The sequence below is a fragment of the Myxine glutinosa genome, chromosome 4, assembly GCF_964187855.1.
Source record: "Myxine glutinosa chromosome 4, kmMyxGlut1.1, whole genome shotgun sequence".
Taxonomy (NCBI): Eukaryota; Metazoa; Chordata; class Myxini; order Myxiniformes; family Myxinidae; genus Myxine; species Myxine glutinosa.
The window spans coordinates 28,330,497-28,348,419 of record NC_136264.1 but is presented as its reverse complement, the minus strand read 5'-3'; the positions used below and the strand labels follow the sequence as shown (position 1 = coordinate 28,348,419).

General features: G+C 44.1%; 2 protein-coding genes across 2 annotated transcripts in view; one reads left to right on the top strand and one right to left on the bottom strand.

Moving 5' to 3' along the window:
• Positions 1–5,968: 5,968 nt before the first annotated feature.
• LOC144891694 (uncharacterized) lies at positions 5,969–15,830 on the bottom strand. The gene is made up of 2 exons (XM_078775573.1): positions 15,647–15,830; positions 5,969–7,532 (listed from the first exon to the last, which is right to left on the bottom strand). Exon 2 carries the CDS (start codon positions 7,508–7,510, stop codon positions 6,548–6,550), a length of 963 nt encoding a protein of 320 aa, XP_078631699.1. The 5' UTR covers positions 7,511–7,532; positions 15,647–15,830; the 3' UTR covers positions 5,969–6,547.
• LOC137424539 (uncharacterized) overlaps positions 15,553–17,923 on the top strand; it is a 78,879-nt gene continuing 76,508 nt past the window's right edge. The window contains exon 1 of the mRNA XM_068112105.2: positions 15,553–17,381. Coding sequence (XP_067968206.1) covers positions 16,188–17,381 — 1,194 coding nt within the window. The 5' untranslated portion in view covers positions 15,553–16,187. The remainder of the gene's footprint in view (positions 17,382–17,923) is intronic.

Here is a 17,923-nt window from a genome sequence, read left to right as displayed (position 1 = left end):
CCTGTGATTCCCTGTGATTTCCTGTGATTCCCTGTGATTCCCTGTGATTTCCTGTGAAATGCTCAATTTAAAATCATATCCGACATTATGTGATGCAGCACTCAATTTGAGGTAGAAATTGAGATAATTAATTTCTATTTCGATTAGAAAATCCCCCCCGTTATTGAAGTCACATTATATCGTTGGTTGAACAGTATTTCTACACCACTTTCATGTGGGCCCGTATTTATTGTAATGTATGCTATTTATTGTCGGCCTATATTGTTGTGGACCTATTGGTCCATTTGACAAAATTTCCATTGGTCTTCACGGCCTTGTAGCATACCTGCTTGCAGTATTGCTTGAGCATTAGCTTGCATTTCACCAGGCCAAGATGTGTTTGGGCCAGGGTCGGGGGATGCTCTCCTACCCACCTTCTCAGTTTCCTCCCCTGCCCCCACCACCTCGTCGGTTCTTCTGCCCCGCTGGTCTGCCTGCAGTCCTCTAATCGCCCTCCCCCCAGCTCTCCTGTCCCACACCCCCACGAACTCTCCTGTGCCACCCTGCATCACCAGCTCTCTTACTGATAAGGGGGCAGGAGAACTGCCCGCCCCGGCAGTTCTCCTGCCCCCTTATCAGATGAAAACCTGCTTGAGTGAACCATGAATCTGAAACTGGGAAGGAGATTCACATTTCAGGTGGACAAAGATCCGAAGCACAAACCACACTGGATTGGCGGAATAATAAGAAAATTAATGTTCTTGAGTGGCCCAGTCGAAGTCCTGACTTTAACCAATTGAACATTTATGGCGAGACTTGAAGATTGCAGTCCATCGATGATTCCCATCAAACTTGGCAGAACTAGAGCAATTTTCACGAGAAGAATGGGAAAATATTTCACCATCTCACTGTGCAAAGGTGGTAGAGACCTACCCACATGAAGAATGGGCAAAGATTTCACCATCTCACTGTGCAAAGGTGGTAGAGACCTACCCACATGAAGAATGGGCAAAGATTTCACCATCTCACTGTGCAAAGCTGGTAGGGACCTACCCACATGAAGAATGGGCAAAGATTTCACCATCTCACTGTGCAAGGCTGGTAGAGACCTACCCACGTGAAGAATGGGCAAAGATTTCACCATCTCGCTGTGCAAAGCTGGTAGAAACCTACCCACATGAAGAATGGGCAAAGATTTCACCATCTCGCTGTGCAAAGCTGGTAGAGACCTACCCACGTGAAGAATGGGCAAATATTTCACCATCTCACTGTGCAAGGCTGGTAGAGACCTACCCACGTGAAGAATGGGCAAAGATTTCACCATCTCGCTGTGCAAAGCTGGTAGAGACCTACCCACGTGAAGAATGGGCAAAGATTTCACCATCTCGCTGTGCAAAGCTGGTAGAGACCTACCCACCTAAAGAATGGGCAAATATTTCACCATGTCCCTGTGCAAAGCTGGTAGAGACCGAACCACAAAGACTCGTAGCAGTAGTTGCTGCAAAAGGTGATTCCGCGAAGTACTGACCTGAAGGGCTGAATACCGTTGCAACCAATTAATTTTGATATGTACATGTTTTTGCAGGTATTCCTGACATGTGACCACCTTCAAATAAGTGTTTAGTTTGATCTTTTCAGTTATGAATATAAAAGTTGGAAAAATTGTTTCTAAATAATTCGTAATCCTTACTATAATTCACGGACCTGCATTTGATAGTATTGTCGTGTGCCTACCCTGTAGTGAACACCGCAGGGTGACACGGATGACCAAGCAAGCTTTACTCCAAGGCGTTAAATCTAAAAATGATGGTATTCTTTACACACGGGGGAAAGGAGGATAACAAACTTACTTGGGCGGCTTACACCCGACCTCTTCGCACCTGGATAATCAAACAACTCAACGACAGAATGAAAATGTACAAAAATACCGACTTTATCTATCTATAATTCCAGTAATCTCTGTGTGTCTGTGTGTCTGTGTGTCTGTGTGTCTGTGTGTCTGTGTGTCTGTGTGTCTGTGTGTCTGTGTGTTTGTCTGTGACCGCTGTTTCTCGACAACCACGGGTCCGATATACTTGAAACTTGCCAGGTATATTGCTGGGGACCCGAGGATGTGCCTTTTCAAGGTTTCATATTAATCGGACAATTACTTACCGAGCTATGTCCAAAAAACGATTCAACCAATCAGAGAGCAGCGAGCTATCACGTGTGCCGAACGTGGCGATCAGACTCTGCCTCGGACGGCACATTTGACAGCGTATTCATTTATTTCACGTTGGAAAACTATGTTGCCGTTAAACTATGTTTTAAAACGAATTCAAACTGCGATTAAATTAAAACGATTCATCCTAACTGCGATTTGCGAACTTCCGGACAGTGAAGACTGTCCGGCAGCACGCTTTCCGGCAGCCAATCACAGAACGCTTTGTTGCGTAGGCGTGGCCGATGTGAGACGAGCGGAGCTGAGCGCGTTACGAGCTGACCGCCATTACGGTACGTAATTCGATTTCTTATGCGCATTATTTCTCCCAATTCAGTCAGAGCGAAGGGCGGAAGCGAAGAGCGGTTTTTTTTGTTTACGGTTCATCCTAACTGCGATTTGCGAACTTCCGGACAGTGAAGACTGTCCGGCAGCACGCTTTCCGGCAGCCAATCACAGAACGCTTTGTTGCGTAGGCGTGGCCGATGTGAGACGAGCGGAGCTGAGCGCGTTACGAGCTGACCGCCATTACGGTACGTAATTCGATTTCTTATGCGCATTATTTCTCCCAATTCAGTCAGAGCGAAGGGCGGAAGCGAAGAGCGGTTTTTTTTGTTTACGGGCGTACGGGCGGGGTAGAGCGTACGGGTAGCGTTTTTTATTTTTTTTGGCAAGGAACGGGCACCCACGTACGGGCAATGCCCTAGTTGAAGAAATGCCGGTAACCAAATGATGCATGATAAAATAAAGTCCTAACTGGAGCGCCCCAGCACAGACTCAAATACAAACAATGGGAAAAATAACTGTGAAATTAAAGATGTGTTTGTGTGGCACTCAGCTCTAATGGGCTCTTGAACCTCGTCAGGAATCGTCCCGGGCCCCGCGTCCTTGCGGACGAAAATACGCTCGTTGGCGCGGAGTCTGTGCGTGGGAACGATCTTGGCGTGCAGCTCGCTCTTCCAGCCGCCGAGCTCAAAGTGAGCAGTCCGGGCTCGTCCACTCGCCGTCTGCTCCACACTAGCACACGCACGTCTCCCAGCGCAAAAGCGCTATGCGCAAAACCACTCGCCGTCGAATCCTGAAAATAGGAGCAAGCCGAGAGAAAAACCACGAGCCAAGAAGAAGAGGAAAATGTCCAGATATGACCGTTCGTTATTGAGGCCAGGACTCAAGAGGACGAAGAAGAGAGGAGATAGAATATGTCGGGCAGAGCGTTTCTTTATACTTGAGGCTCTGACGTCATATCACGACGTCTCCGTGTCCGCTCCTATCAGCGAGTGCCATCTTAGCAGTCCTTCCTTGAACCAAATTCCAGACCAATCACTGCTCTTTGGGTCGTGGCCTCACGGCCCTGCCTGTGCCTGTGTGCTCACCAGGTCGGTGTGATCAGCAGTAGTGCTCAATGTCCTGCTTCTGGTTGGTTTTATTTAGTGTTCTAAATGTGTGATTTCTTGCTAGGTGTGTTTGCTGGATGTGTCATAAGGAACAGAGGAAAATAACAGAGGTCATTACATACAGGGCATTAATTACCCATAATCCCTAACTAATTAACATAACCCCACCCCTCATGATGGGAACAAAGATACACTCGTCCACGACATACGGTCCACCGGATCCCTACTTATTATACATGGGGTTTCTTCTTCTTCACGACAGTCGGAGCACATTACCTATGCATTTCTACCTGGACTAATGTATTGCCTACCCCCCACAAACGTAACAGTATGTTTGTTTGTTACCTCTGCCACTGAAGGTGGATGGATGTTATATTTTCACCCCTGCCTGTTATGCCATGGTGGTGGCAGCATCATGTTGTGGGGCTGCTTTTCATCAGCAGGGACTGGCAAGCTTTTCAGGATAGAAGGGACAATGGATGGTGCAAAGTACATGAGAATCTTTGATGAAAACCTGCTTGAGTCAGCCATGAATCTGAAACTGGGTAGGAGATTCACATTTCAGCAGGACAATGGATACGTCGTCGGTCTGTCATATGTCTGACTGTCTTATTACTTGGCAAAAGGGGGAAAAAATTTTTTCAAGTATGTTGATCACTCCGGTTTGTGTGTGTGTGTTTGTGTGTTTGTCTGTCCGCTCACTTATACTTGCCCACAGGTTACAATTTTAAACAGATCTTCACGAAACTTCGCCAAAAGGTAGAGTTTGTGGTCTGACAAAATCCTATATATTTTTGAGGTCAAAAGGTCAACCACCTTTTTTCAAATTTCTAAAATCCTCAATTTTAATCCGATTGACTTGAAATTTGAATTGGATTTACATATCGGCGAACTGAATTCAACCACCAACTATTTTTGAGATCAGCTTAGGCCAAGAGGTCAACATAGGCCAAACGTCAACAACAATTCAAAATTCTAAAATCCTCAATTTTCATCTGATTCACTTGAATTTTGAATGGGATTTACATATCAGCGAACTGAATTCAACCACAAACTTAATTTTAGATCACCATTGGACAAAAGGTCAACATAGGCCAAAGGTCAACAACAATTTCAAAATTTTAAAATCCTCAATTTTCATCCAATTGACTTGAAATTTGAAGAGGATTTATATATTGGCTTACTGAAACCAACCACTAACTATTTTTGAGGTCAGCATAGGCCAAAAGGTCAACATAGGCCGAATTTCTAAAATTGTCAATTTTCATTCAATTAACTTAAAATTTGAAGAGGATATGCATATCAGGTCACTTAATTCAACCACCAACTATTTTTGAGATCAGCATAGGCCAAAAGGTCAACATAGGCCAAAGGTCAAGAACAATTTTAAATTGCTAAAATCCTCAATTTTCATCCGATTGACTTTAAATTTGAATAGGATTTTCAAATCCGCTAACTGAATTCAATCACCAACTATTTTTGGGATCAAAATAGGCCAAAAGGTCAACATAGGCCTGAGGTCAACCGCTTTTCCCAAATGTCTAAAATCCTCAATTTTCATCCGATTAATTTGAAATCTGAATAGGATTTGCATATCAGCTTACTGAAACCAACCAACAAAAGAAAACCAACAACAGGCATTTTAAGGCCATGTTCCCTGCTAGAGCGGGGGTTAGCCTTGCGGGCCCCATCACAATCTTCTCCATTTTGGCCTATTTTCTACATCTCCCCTTGTTAACCCCTTTGCCCACATTTCTTCTTCCACCACCTTTAGCCAAGTCTTTCTCGGTCTTCCCCGTCCTCTACTTCCTTCTATATTCATTTCCATCACTCTTCTCAACCAGTCACTTTCATCCTTCCCCAACACATGACCAAACCATCTCAACCTGTTCCTCTTCACAGCATCCATCACAGGCTCAATTCCCATCATCTTTCGCAATTCATCATTTGTCTTCCTCTCTCTCAACGATACTCCGCACATCCACCAATTACTGAATGAAATCACCAACCACCAACTGAATTCAAGCAGCAACTATTTTTGAGGTCAACATAGGCCAAAAGGTCAACATAGGCCGAATTTCTAAAATTGACAATTTTCATCCGATTAACTTAATTTGAAGAGGATTTGCATATCAGGCTACATAATTCAACCACCAATTATTTTTGAGGTCAAAAGCAAGTCTCAGTTTCAACTGTTAAGAGAAGACTTCGACCTGCAGGTTTGACAGGCCGAGTGACATGAGTGCCATTCTACTTTGTTCTCTTTTGCCAAGTGTCGCCCTATGAGTACTTTTTCATTTGTATGTTTGTCTGACCGCTTACTTATACTTGCCTACAGGTCACAATTGTAAACCGACCTTCACAAAACTTCACCAAATGGTAGAGCTAGTGGTTCGACAGAATCCTATTTATTTTTGAGGTCAACATAGGCCAACGGCCAACCACTTTTTTTCGAATCTCTAAAATAGGCTGGGCCAAATCAGGGGTGATTCTCAATTTTTCATACTACAAGGTTGTAATTTACCTAAAAGTTGTGGCTGGGTAACAGAAACAAAACCATGAAATGTTTTTTCAAAAATATTGACGTCTTACGGTAAAACAGCCCGTTACCATAGCAACCGTTACAGACGACTCAAAAAATTCTTAAAATCGATGATTTCTCAGGCTTTGTGTGACCCCCAGAGTTGATTCTGGTACCAAAAGATTCAGAATTGAAAGCCAAGGATGATTGGATAGTTTAACAATGTCTGTGACACAATTCAATACAACTTTTATCCCCAAAACTCATTTTCATCTCAAATTTAAGGCATTTGTTTGAAAAAAAAATGAAACTTTTGCTTTTTAATCATAGGATAATCATTAATCAGAGCTATAGTCAAATTAAATGTACTTTAAATTAACTTTTGTCATTGATTAAGCTTTTTTGTCTCAAATTTAAGGTCTGACATTGAACATTGATAACAAAATAAAAAACCTAGTCCCAATTGTAATCAATGGAGGCCAATGACTTCTTAGTCACAACCTCAGTGGATGTTGCCAGTCCATGCAGCTTCTCCCTGACGCCCTTCACAACCCTGTATAGAGCCTGGAGCTGCGCCTCAGATGTGGGGGCCTTGTTAGTGTTCAAATCTGTGGCGAGTCCAAGTGTCCGCTCTGCTGCGTCATTGACAACTGGGAGTTTGGCCACAACTTCCTTGCCATGACGATAGCTGTCTGAGGTGGGCCACTGTGCAACGGGGAGCTTGATAAAACTGGAGTCAATACCCAAGAGTTCAAACATGCTCCAAGAGTCGTAACCAACAAAGTCTTTGAGGGCTTTACTCCCCAATTGCTGTGAGGCTGGCATCTCCTGTATCATGTTATGTGCAGTCCCATGGTACCTGAGCATAGCCCTTCTCATAGTCTGCTTGTCAGATGACGTTCTGTCCGAGAAGAGTGCCAAAGAGACCAATCTCTCTGAGAGGTACCACAAATGGTTTTGTAGCTTCTCTCGGGCCACAGTCACAAAGGACAGAAATTTGGCAGGCCACTTTGTTGGATTCTTTGCGATACTGGCCTCAGCCTTGAGGAGGTTCTTCATCAGGTACAGGTCGTTAGATGGTGCATCTGCAGCACTGGTACATGTCAACCACGCTTTAGTGTAGAAGACTGACATGAATGCAGCGAGACTGGTTATGTCTTCCAGCTCTTCGGGTGTGTAGATATCTCCCAGCTGCCGACGGTCCTGCAAGTCCTTCACTACAAGCTTGACTGCATCCTTTTTGCTAGACTGAAGGTGGCTGGTTTCCTGCAGATGTCTGTGATACCCATGGTACTGGAGAACAACCAGTTCCCCTGTTGGTGGATAAGGGCCAGTGAATCCCTGGTTTCCTGGTAGATTGAAGATGGGGGGACACTTTTCGAAGAGCCACAACACGGTCTTGGCTTTTGTATCCATGCCTAATTGCCTATGTGATGCACTGCAATAAAAAAACAATTATTAATATAATGTTTGAATGAGAAAAGTAAACAAAAACAGCATACTTGCCTGATGAATGGTTACAGTAACAACCGAAAGCAGGCATTAAAATTAATGATTGTAAGCTGCTTTTGTTAACTTTTTTTATTGAAATTAAGATGGCCAAATTTAAACAACGTTATAACAGTTATAAAAACTGGACAATACAAGGTTGTAAAAGACAATTTAAAGTAAATTTAATTTGATTAATGGTTATCCTATGATTAAAAAGCAAAATTTTCAATTTTTTTCCATAAATATGCTTGAAATTTCAGACAAAAATCAGTTTGTTGGATAAAAGTGGTATTGAATTGTGTCACAGACATTGTTAAGCTATCCAATCATCCTTGGCTTTCAATTCTGCATCTTTTGGTACCAGAATCAACTCTGGGGGTCAAACACAGCTTGAGAAATCGTCAATTTAGGCATTTTTTGAGTCGTCTGTAACTGTTGCTATGGTAACGAGCTGTCTGACCGTAAAACGTCAATATTTTTGAATTTTTTTTTCATGATTTTGTTCCTGATACTCACTCACAACTTTTAGGTAAATTACATTGAATTTGGAAAATCACCTCCGATTTGGCCCAGCCTACGTCTAAAATCCTCAATTTTCATCGGATTGACTTGAAATTTGAATAGGATTTGCATATCAGCTTATTGAATTGAACCACCAACTATTTTTGAGATCAGAATAGGCCAACAGGTCAACATAGGCCAAAGGTCAACAACCTTTTCAAATTTCTAAAATCCTCAATTTTATTCTTATTGACTTGAAATTTGAATATGATTTTCATATCAGCTAACTAAATTCAACCACCAACTATTTTTGAGGTCAACATGGGTCACAAGGTCAATATAGGCCAAAGGTCAACCACTCTTTTCAAATTTCTAAAATCCTCAATTTTCATCTGATTGACTTGAAATTTGAATATGATTTTCATATCAGCTAACTGAATTCAACCACCGATTATATTTAAGGTCAACATAGGTGAAAAGGTCAACATAGGCCGAATTTCTAAAATTGTCATTTTTCATCCGAATGACTTAAAGTCGAAGACAATTTGCATATCTGGTCACTGCATTCAACACCAGTCATTTTTTTAGGTCAAAATGATGCTCTACTGAGTGCTATTATACTTTGTTCTCTTTTGCCAAGTGTCGCTCTATGAGTGATTTTTAATTTACTTGTCTGTTTGTTTGTGAACAGGATGTCTCAAAAGTTGTGGCTGGGTTCGGACAAAATTTGGTTAAGACGTTGGGTATATGATAAGGATGAAATTATTATATTTTGGCGGATAGCTGGATCCGGATGTGGATCTGAGTATTTTAAAAGTGATTTTCATCATTGCGAGATAGGGCCAAAAACAATATACACTACTGGTCAAAAGTTTTAGAACACCTCAATTTTTCGAGTTTTTATTGAAATTTACGCAGTTTAATGTCTCAATATACTCTGAAATTAAGCACAGAACAAATAAACAATTGGAGATAAAAAAGAAATCATAGAATCATTTTGTTTAACAAAATTTAATTTAAATTTTTGACTCAGCAAAGTAGCCACCTTTTGCAGATATAACCGCCGAACACACTCGTGGCATTCTTTCTACAATGTAAATCAAATATTGTTCGGGAAGTTCTTCCCAATACTGTTGCAGAAGTTCCCACAAATGTGTTGCACTTGTAGGTTGCTTTGCTTTCACCCTTCTGTCCAGTTCATCCCAAACCAGCTCGATGGGTTTAAGTCTGGAGACTGTGCTGGCCATTCCATGATTTGAAGCCTACCGTCTTGTTCTTTTCCTCGAAGGTAGTTTTGACATAGCCTGGAGGTGTGTTTAGGGTCATTATCTTGCTGTAGGATGAACCCCTGACCAACTAGGCGCATACCAGAGGGTATTACATAGTGCTGCAAAATGCTGTGGTAGCCCTTTTGGTTCAGGGTGCCAGTCACTCTGTGCAAGTCGCTGACACTGGATCCAGCAAAAGAGCCCCAGACCATCACGCTTCCTCCTCCATGTTTGACAGTTGGTGTCACACACTGAGGAACCATCCTTTCACCTACTCGACGGCGTACAAAAACCCTGCGTGATGAAGCAAAAATTTTCAATTCTGATTCATCGGTCCATAAGACCTTCTTCCAGTCTTCAGTAATTCACTGGCGGTGCTTCATGGCCTAGGCAAGCCTCTTTTTCTTATTTTGCCATCGTAGCAATGGCTTTCTTACTGCCACTCGACCTGTCAAACCTGCAGCTTGAAGTCTTCTCTTCACAGTTGAAACTTAGACTTGCTTACTTCGACCAGTGTTAAACTGTGCTTGAAGCTGTTGTCCTGGGAGCCACCTATCACGCAAGCAGTTGACTCTCAGAAACTTGTCTTCTGATTCTGTTGTGGCTTTGGGTCTGCCAGACCTCTTCCTGTCAGAGTTTCCTCCAGTTTCCAAGTGCCTTTTGATGGTGTAGGAAACTGTACTCACTGACACCTTGGCTTTCTTTGCAATTTCTCTAAAAGAAAGACCTACACTTTTAAGGGTTATAATGGTCTGTCTGTCTTCCATTGTTAATTGCCTTTTTCTCGCCATTATGATAGCAATATACTACTTCCTGCAGTGTAATATTGTCAAAATAATGCTTCAGAGGGTGTAATAACAGTCTGTTCCAATACTGCTTTTATACAGACAAGGGGTTTGTAATCAAGTAATCAGCAGAGGTTGGGACACCTGCAGGAATTGTTTGCATCAACTTTCAAGGCTTAATTTACTTACATTGCTGCAGAACAGCTGTAAGTTGTTAACCCATTACTTGTTCCCTGAAGAAGGCCTTTTTTTTTTTTTTACAATATAACTGTGCAATTGACGTTATTTTCCCGTTTTTGCTAACCTAAACTTTTTTTTAACCTCGAGCAGTTTACTGCTTACCTTTGTACCATTTCAGGTTATTCACTGGACTTGAATTGCTTAAATTTCAATAAAAACCGGAAAAATTGAGGTGCTATAAAACTTTTGACCGGTAGTGTATGGCACAATATCTCAAAAAATTGTTGACAGATTTGGATGGAACTTGGTGGACAGGTGGGGTAGGTGACAAAAACAAGCCGATTAGATTTTGGTGTAGATCCGGATCCAGATCTTCACCTAAATATAATCATTTCGTCCTTGTCACATAACCAACCTCTCCACCAAATTTTGTCCTAATCAGCAGGAGGGCACTTGAGGGTGAGCCAGTGAAGGCTCCCCAGAATTTGGACAGGAGTGGGTAAGGTCGTTGGTGGTCCCTGCGGCTCAGGGGTGCCATGCTAAAGAGTCAGGCGAGGAGCCTGCAATGGGAATCACTCACTCCACCCCCCCCCCCCCCCAGCTAGGAAATTGTGTGGAGACACAGTGTGAAAATTTGAGGGCGACGCCCAAACTGTTGGAAGACCAACATGCGGAGCAGCGGTTAAACTGGTAAGTTAGAACCACAGTGGAGGGGGTTAATGTTAAATGAGGATTTCGTTTTTGATGATGCCAGGTTAGAGTAGGGATGCTCCCCCACTTCACCATTTTTGATGTCTGAGGCCGCTGGCATAATAGAGTAGGTGAATTGGCTTTTGCGTGGACCAATTGTGTCCCACATTGTTAGTGTAGAGGTATGCACGTCCTTCATCAGGCTACTCTTATCAAGCCAGGTAAGGCCACCCCACCTCATCGTTACTATCACCATACGTGCATGGTTCTTCCTCCCGGGAGATATTTTTTGTATACATAGTCGAGCTTCATGGAAGAGCTAGGTGGCTCTGATGATCAATAAATAAGGGGTGTGACAGTGTTTTTTTTATCGGATAAACCAGGATTCAGTGCTGTCGTATTACCTACCCAATATGACACAGGGAGAGTTCAAATTAATTTGTTCAGCTAACGTAATTCTAAAGGGTAATTCTAAAGGGTAATTCTAATGGGTTCTAAAGGGTAATTCAAAAGTGTTCTAAAATGTAATTGTCAAGAGTAATTCTGGAGGGTAATTCTAAACAGTGATTCTCGAGGGTAATTCTCGAGGGTAATTCTAAAGGGTAATTCTAAAGGGTAATTGTGGAGGGTAATTCTAAAGGGTAATTCTAAAATCTAAAGTCTAATTCTGGAGGGTAATTCTTGAGGGTAATTTAAAACGCTAATTCTGGAGGGTAATTCTTGAGGGTAATTTTAAACGCTAATTCTAAAGGGTAATTCTAAAGGGTAATTCTAAAGGGTAATTCTAAAGGGTAATTCTAAACGCCAATTCTAAAGGTTAATTCCAAAGGGTAATTCTAAAGGGTAATTCTAAAGGGTAATTGTGGAGGGTAATTTTAAACGCTAATTCTAAACGCTAATTCTAAAGGGTAATTCTAAAGGGTAATTCTAAAGGGTAATTGTGGAGGGTAATTTTAAACGCTAATTCTAAACGCTAATTCTAAAGGGTAATTCTAAAGGGTAATTCTAAAGGGTAATTGTGGAGGGTAATTTTAAAGGGTAATTCTAAAATCTAAACGGTAATTCTAGAGGGTAGTTCTAGAGGGTAATTCTTGAGGGTAATTTTAAACGCTAATTCTGAAGGGTAATTCTAAAGGGTAATTCTAAACGGTGATTCTCGAGGGTAATTCTAAAGGGTAATTGTGGAGGGTATTTCTAAAGGGTAATTCTAAAATCTAAACTCTAATTCTGGAGGGTAATTCTGGACGGTAATTCTCGAGGGTGATTCTAAAGGGTAATTCTAAAGTGTAATTCTCGAAGGTAATTCTAAAGGGTAATTCTAAAGGGTCATTCTAAAGGGTAATTCTAAAGGGTAATTCTAATGGGTTCTAAAGGGTAATTCAAAAGTGTTCTAAAATGTAATTGTCAAGAGTAATTCTGGAGGGTAATTCTAAACGGTGATTCTCGAGGGTAATTCTCGAGGGTAATTCTAAAGGGTAATTGTGGAGGGTAATTCTAAAGGGTAATTGTGGAGGGTAATTCTAAAGGGTAATTGTGGAGGGTAATTCTCGAGGGTAATTCTAAAGGGTAATTGTGGAGGGTAATTCTAAAGGGTAATTCTAAAATCTAAACTCTAATTCTGGAGGGTAATTCTTGAGGGTAATTTTAAACGCTAATTCTGGAGGGTAATTCTTGAGGGTAATTTTAAACGCTAATTCTGGAGGGTAATTCTTGAGGGTAATTTTAAACGCTAATTCTGGAGGGTAATTCTTGAGGGTAATTTTAAACGCTAATTCTGGAGGGTAATTCTTGAGGGTAATTTTAAACGCTAATTCTGGAGGTTAATTCTTGAGGGTAATTTTAAACGCTAATTCTAAATGGTAATTCTAAAGGGTAATTCTAAACGTTAATTCTAAAGGGTAATTCTAAAGGGTAATTCTAAAGGGTAATTCTAAATGCCAATTCTAAAGGTTAATTCCAAAGGGTAATTCTAAAGGGTAATTCTAAAGGGTAATTCTAAAGGGTAATTGTGGAGGGTAATTTTAAACGCTAATTCTAAACGCTAATTCTAAAGGGTAATTCTAAAGGGTAATTCTAAAGGGTAAGTGTGGAGGGTAATTTTAAAGGGTAATTCTAAAATCTAAACGGTAATTCTAGAGGGTAATTCTTGAGGGTAATTTTAAACGCTAATTCTGGAGGGTAATTCTTGAGGGTAATTTTAAACGCTAATTCTGGAGGGTAATTCTTGAGGGTAATTTTAAACGCTAATTCTGGAGGTTAATTCTTGAGGGTAATTTTAAACGCTAATTCTAAATGGTAATTCTAAAGGGTAATTCTAAACGTTAATTCTAAAGGGTAATTCTAAAGGGTAATTCTAAAGGGTAATTCTAAATGCCAATTCTAAAGGTTAATTCCAAAGGGTAATTCTAAAGGGTAATTCTAAAGGGTAATTCTAAAGGGTAATTGTGGAGGGTAATTTTAAACGCTAATTCTAAACGCTAATTCTAAAGGGTAATTCTAAAGGGTAATTCTAAAGGGTAAGTGTGGAGGGTAATTTTAAAGGGTAATTCTAAAATCTAAACGGTAATTCTAGAGGGTAGTTCTAGAGGGTAATTCTTGAGGGTAATTTTAAACGCTAATTCTGAAGGGTAATTCTAAAGGGTAATTCTAAAGGGTAATTCTAAAGGGTAATTCTAAAGGGTAATTCTAAAGGGTAATTGTGGAGGGTAATTTTAAAGGGTAATTCTAAAATCTAAACGGTAATTCTAGAGGGTAGTTCTAGAGGGTAATTCTTGAGGGTAATTTTAAACGCTAATTCTGAAGGGTAATTCTAAAGGGTAATTCTAAAGGGTAATTCTAAAGGGTTCTAAAGGATTTAGTTCCTTTGCCTATTTCTCTCATATTAAAAATCCAAAAAGGCTTCCTTCAGACACGGGTGCGATTTTTTTTGGACGATACTAAATTAAACATATATATATATATACACCTTGCATACACATGTCTAAATGTGTCGTCTGATAATGGTCCTTTAATCTGAGGTTGATGTGCCATTTACCTGGGGGTCGGTGTTGCAGTTGTGTATTTGTATTGGTGTACAAGGAAAAAACAACAACTGAATTACCTTGCCGAGGTCATTTTGACTCCAACATCAAGTCTATGTCAATCTTGACGCAATCGACGCCGGTTATTTCGTTCGTGCTCAGGTGGGAGACCTCAATGGAAGGCCAGGTGTTGTATGTATTAAGATTGGGGAATGGTGGGAAAGTTTTCAGCGGTCGTGTCATGGATTTGTTACTGTGTCGGTCAAATCCGATCTAAGAATGGCGGTGGCGCTGCATCTCGGAGCACGCTGTCCTTAATGAGGTGCGAAGTTACATTGAATGGTGAGAACGAGGTTAGTACGTAAGTAATTAATGAATTAATAAACTAGGTTTGCTATCACGAGTTATTTGCTCCATTGCAGGTCCAAGTCGTAGCATCCATCGGTCGTGGGCAAGGAAATTCATTGGATAGTTTTTCCATTGCCTTCCCAGCAGGGGCGGGATTTGAACCTGCAACTCTCAATCAAGAAGCTCTGCGCCGTTTGAATCGAACGAGAAAGGCGAAATCATGGTAAACACTATGTAAATCGCAGGTACAATGCGGCAAATGGCCTCCTGAGGTCTCACAAGGCTAATTTGCACCTGTATACCTGTGTTTTACATTGCCAGAGCTTGGCTCTGACTGTTTCGTGTAACAGAGCGCAGCAGGTAAACACAGGTGGGGGATAATCGAGAGTGCACGAGATGCAATTTCTCCGTCGTGAAGCTCAACTCGAAGCGACCTGCAGCCAGCCGTCTGGCCGCCCGTCTACCTGCGAATCCGCCCCGAGGGCAACCTGTATAATCTATGCGTTTGCCCGGAGAGCCGATCCCTTGCATGACAACGGTGAACGCACGACGCAGGAAATGCAGTGATTTGGGCGGGCGGGAGGGGGTTAATGGCTGCAACTAAGTTTCGATGAATGAGAACATTAACGCCATTAAGATAACACCTCGTTCGGAACGAACCAGGTGCGCGTCCGAAAGTCCTGAAGAGCCTTCGAACGGGCGCGAGTGGGCCGTGCACGGCGGTGACGCACGCGCTCTGCTGTTGCCATGGCGACGAGACTGTTGTTTGACGGGCCCGCGAGGAGGGGCCGATGGAAAAGTCTGGACCGGGAGAGACAAAGCGGGCCAAAAATTTTTTTTTGGGGGGGGGGGGGGGGGTCGTCCATGGAATCGTCCTGATTATACCGAAATCGTAAACTTTTGCAAAGCCCACGTGACCTTAACCATTCCCTCCCTTACGGGTGTTGGTCTCGGGAGCATTTCCCTGATCCGCAGGAGAACTCTCCTATGTTTTCCTATAAAAGACCATCTTGGAACCTCGGACGCGTCCCGTCTGGCTGCTTTTGCCCCCGTTTGTCGTGCGTATGTTTCCCCGCGTCGGTCTCCCCTCGCCAGTCGCTCCCTCCCCTCCGCCTCTCGCAGCCAGGCGAGACGTTTCCGCCCAGCTTCCCCACTCCCTCCCCCTCGCCTTCTCCTCCCTCTCCTGGCACATTCCTGCCTCGCGTTCAATGCCAGAGGTTGCTTCTCAGCAACAACCTCACGCGCTTTTTCTCTCCCTCTCCCACTCACCTCTTCTTCCTCTTCGTGTCCTTCTTCTTCACAGTTTACGGCTGCGCTGACGTTCACCCATCGAAGACGGAATCTCTCCTCGGAGTTCAACAATACCTCGTAGAGGTTATTATTAATCTTTCTGAAGAGATTTCTGTGTCCCTGTCCCTCCCTCGGTCTCTTCGTCTGCTCGCCTTCCGTCTCTGTCTCTCCTCCCCCTTCCCTCCGCCTCCTTCTACACCGCCGATGCCGGCGCCAGGCGGGACGAACGCACAACTTCGGTGCCTCCGAGAGGGACCCGTGAGGAGAAAGCGAGGCGGAGCGTGTTGTTGGGAGCGAGCGCCGGACGGGACGGAGAGATCAGGGTGATTCGAGAGTGGCGGTCGAGGCGCCAACAGACCATTACCGAGTGAGTTTTGTCGTCTCCTCGAGTCGTCTCGCCGTCGTCCGTGACGCTCCATCCTCCCGTTTCTCCATCTCGCTGCGTCTCGTTTACCGCATCGCTCGCTGTCCTTCCTAACCCCGTTACCCCTCCCCTTCCCCCCCTGTAGCGCCGCTCGCTATGGATAGTGTGGCTCATGCTGGTTTGAAGCGAACGCTCCGCCAGTTTTCCCTGAGCAGCGTTAGCTCCCTGGGAGGTCCCGCAGCCTTCTCCGCTCGCTGGACGCAGCAGCTTCTGGCTTCCAAAGCTCCGGGGGTGGGCACCGGACCTTCTGGAACTCCCGGGCTTCCTGCCGGTGGTGGCTCGGGTGGCGGTGCGATTTTCCCCACCGGAGGGTCTTCGTTTCCAGGCGGTGGTTCCAGCTCTGGAGCCTCTGCCTTGTGCGCGGACCTGGATATCGGAGGAATCTTCCCAGGTGGAGGTGGATGTAGGAGCGGTTTGGTGACCCCGGGAGGACCTCTGCCAGGACCTCTCTTGGTTCCTCCGGACAGTTCCACCGAGTGCTGTGGGACCCTCCTCGAGGGGGAGTTCATCGCCTGTTTTCTGGTCGGAGGTGAGAAGCGCCTCTGCCTCCCGCAGGTGCTCAACACGGTTCTTCGGGACTTCTCTCTGCAGCAGATCAACGCCGTTTGCGATGAGCTGCACATCTACTGCTCCCGCTGTGCTCCTAGTCAGCTGGAGGTCCTCAAGGTCACAGGTGTCCTACCCTTCGCAGCCCCTTCCTGCGGTCTCATCACCAAAACCGACGCCGAAAGACTCGTGAACGCGCTTCTTTACGGCTGGGCGAGTCCACCTGGAGGACACCTGGGCCAGCAGCAACACCACGCCGGTCGAAGTGCCATCCGTAGCAAAGGCATCATCGTGTCCTCCTCCACCTCTCCCAACTCCACGGCGGTCTCCCCTAGACCGTCCTCTCCCTCTTCTGGTCTCTCGGGTGCCGACAAAACCGTCAAGGTGTACCACGAGTGCTTCGGGCGCTGCAAGGGCTACATGGTCCCCGAGTTGTACACTCACTCCAGGGCGGCCTGCGTGCAATGTCGGGAATGCCGCCTGCTCTTCCCTCCCCAACGCTTCGTCTGCCATTCGCACCGTGGAGGCGAGAAAAGGACGTGCCACTGGGGCTTTGACTCCTCTCGCTGGCGCTGCTACCTCCTCCTGAGCGAGGAGTACACGAACCGATCGGAACGGGACGCCTTGGCCTCCAGACTCACCGCACTCAAGGAGAAGTTTGAGCCCCAGGCGGGCATGGTGCCTCCAGGCCACGGGGTCAACGGACCTGGAGTTGGGAATAAAAGGCCACCAGCAGGGGCTAAGGTGAGGATACAAATCTGGCGTTGAGGTTGAGCCGAACCGGTGGATGACAAAGAGCAATTTGATGGATGGAATTTCGATTCGCTTTTGCTTTGGACTTGCAGATTGACGGCTCATGAGAGTTGGGGATGTGCCTGGAATTGTATTCGAAACACGTGAAAGGGAAATGTTAACGAGGTCGTGGAAGGTGTGCTGAAATGTAAATTTGGAATTTCAACTTGGGCAAAAGATCGAGACACGATTAAAATGGAATGAACTGATATTAATTTTTTTACAAAGGATTAATCATTCAGGTTGCTGTGGATCCGTGGACATGGCAGGAGATTGTTGTGGCTTGGACTTATCTCAAGACCTGTGTTTGGTGACTCTTTTTGTGATCGAGACCTGGGTTTGGTTGACTCTTTTGGTGATCGAGACCTGGGTTTTGTGACTTTTGGTGATTGAGACCTGGGGTTGGTTACTCTTTTGGTGATCGAGACCTGGGTTTGGCTGACTCTTTTTGTGATTGAGACCTGGGTTTGGTTGACTCTTTTGGTGATCGAGAC

Coding starts and splice junctions, on each gene's coding strand:
- LOC144891694 (XM_078775573.1), bottom strand. CDS start 7,510: ATGGATACAAAAGCCAAGACCGTGTTGTGGCTCTTCGAAAAGTGTCCC.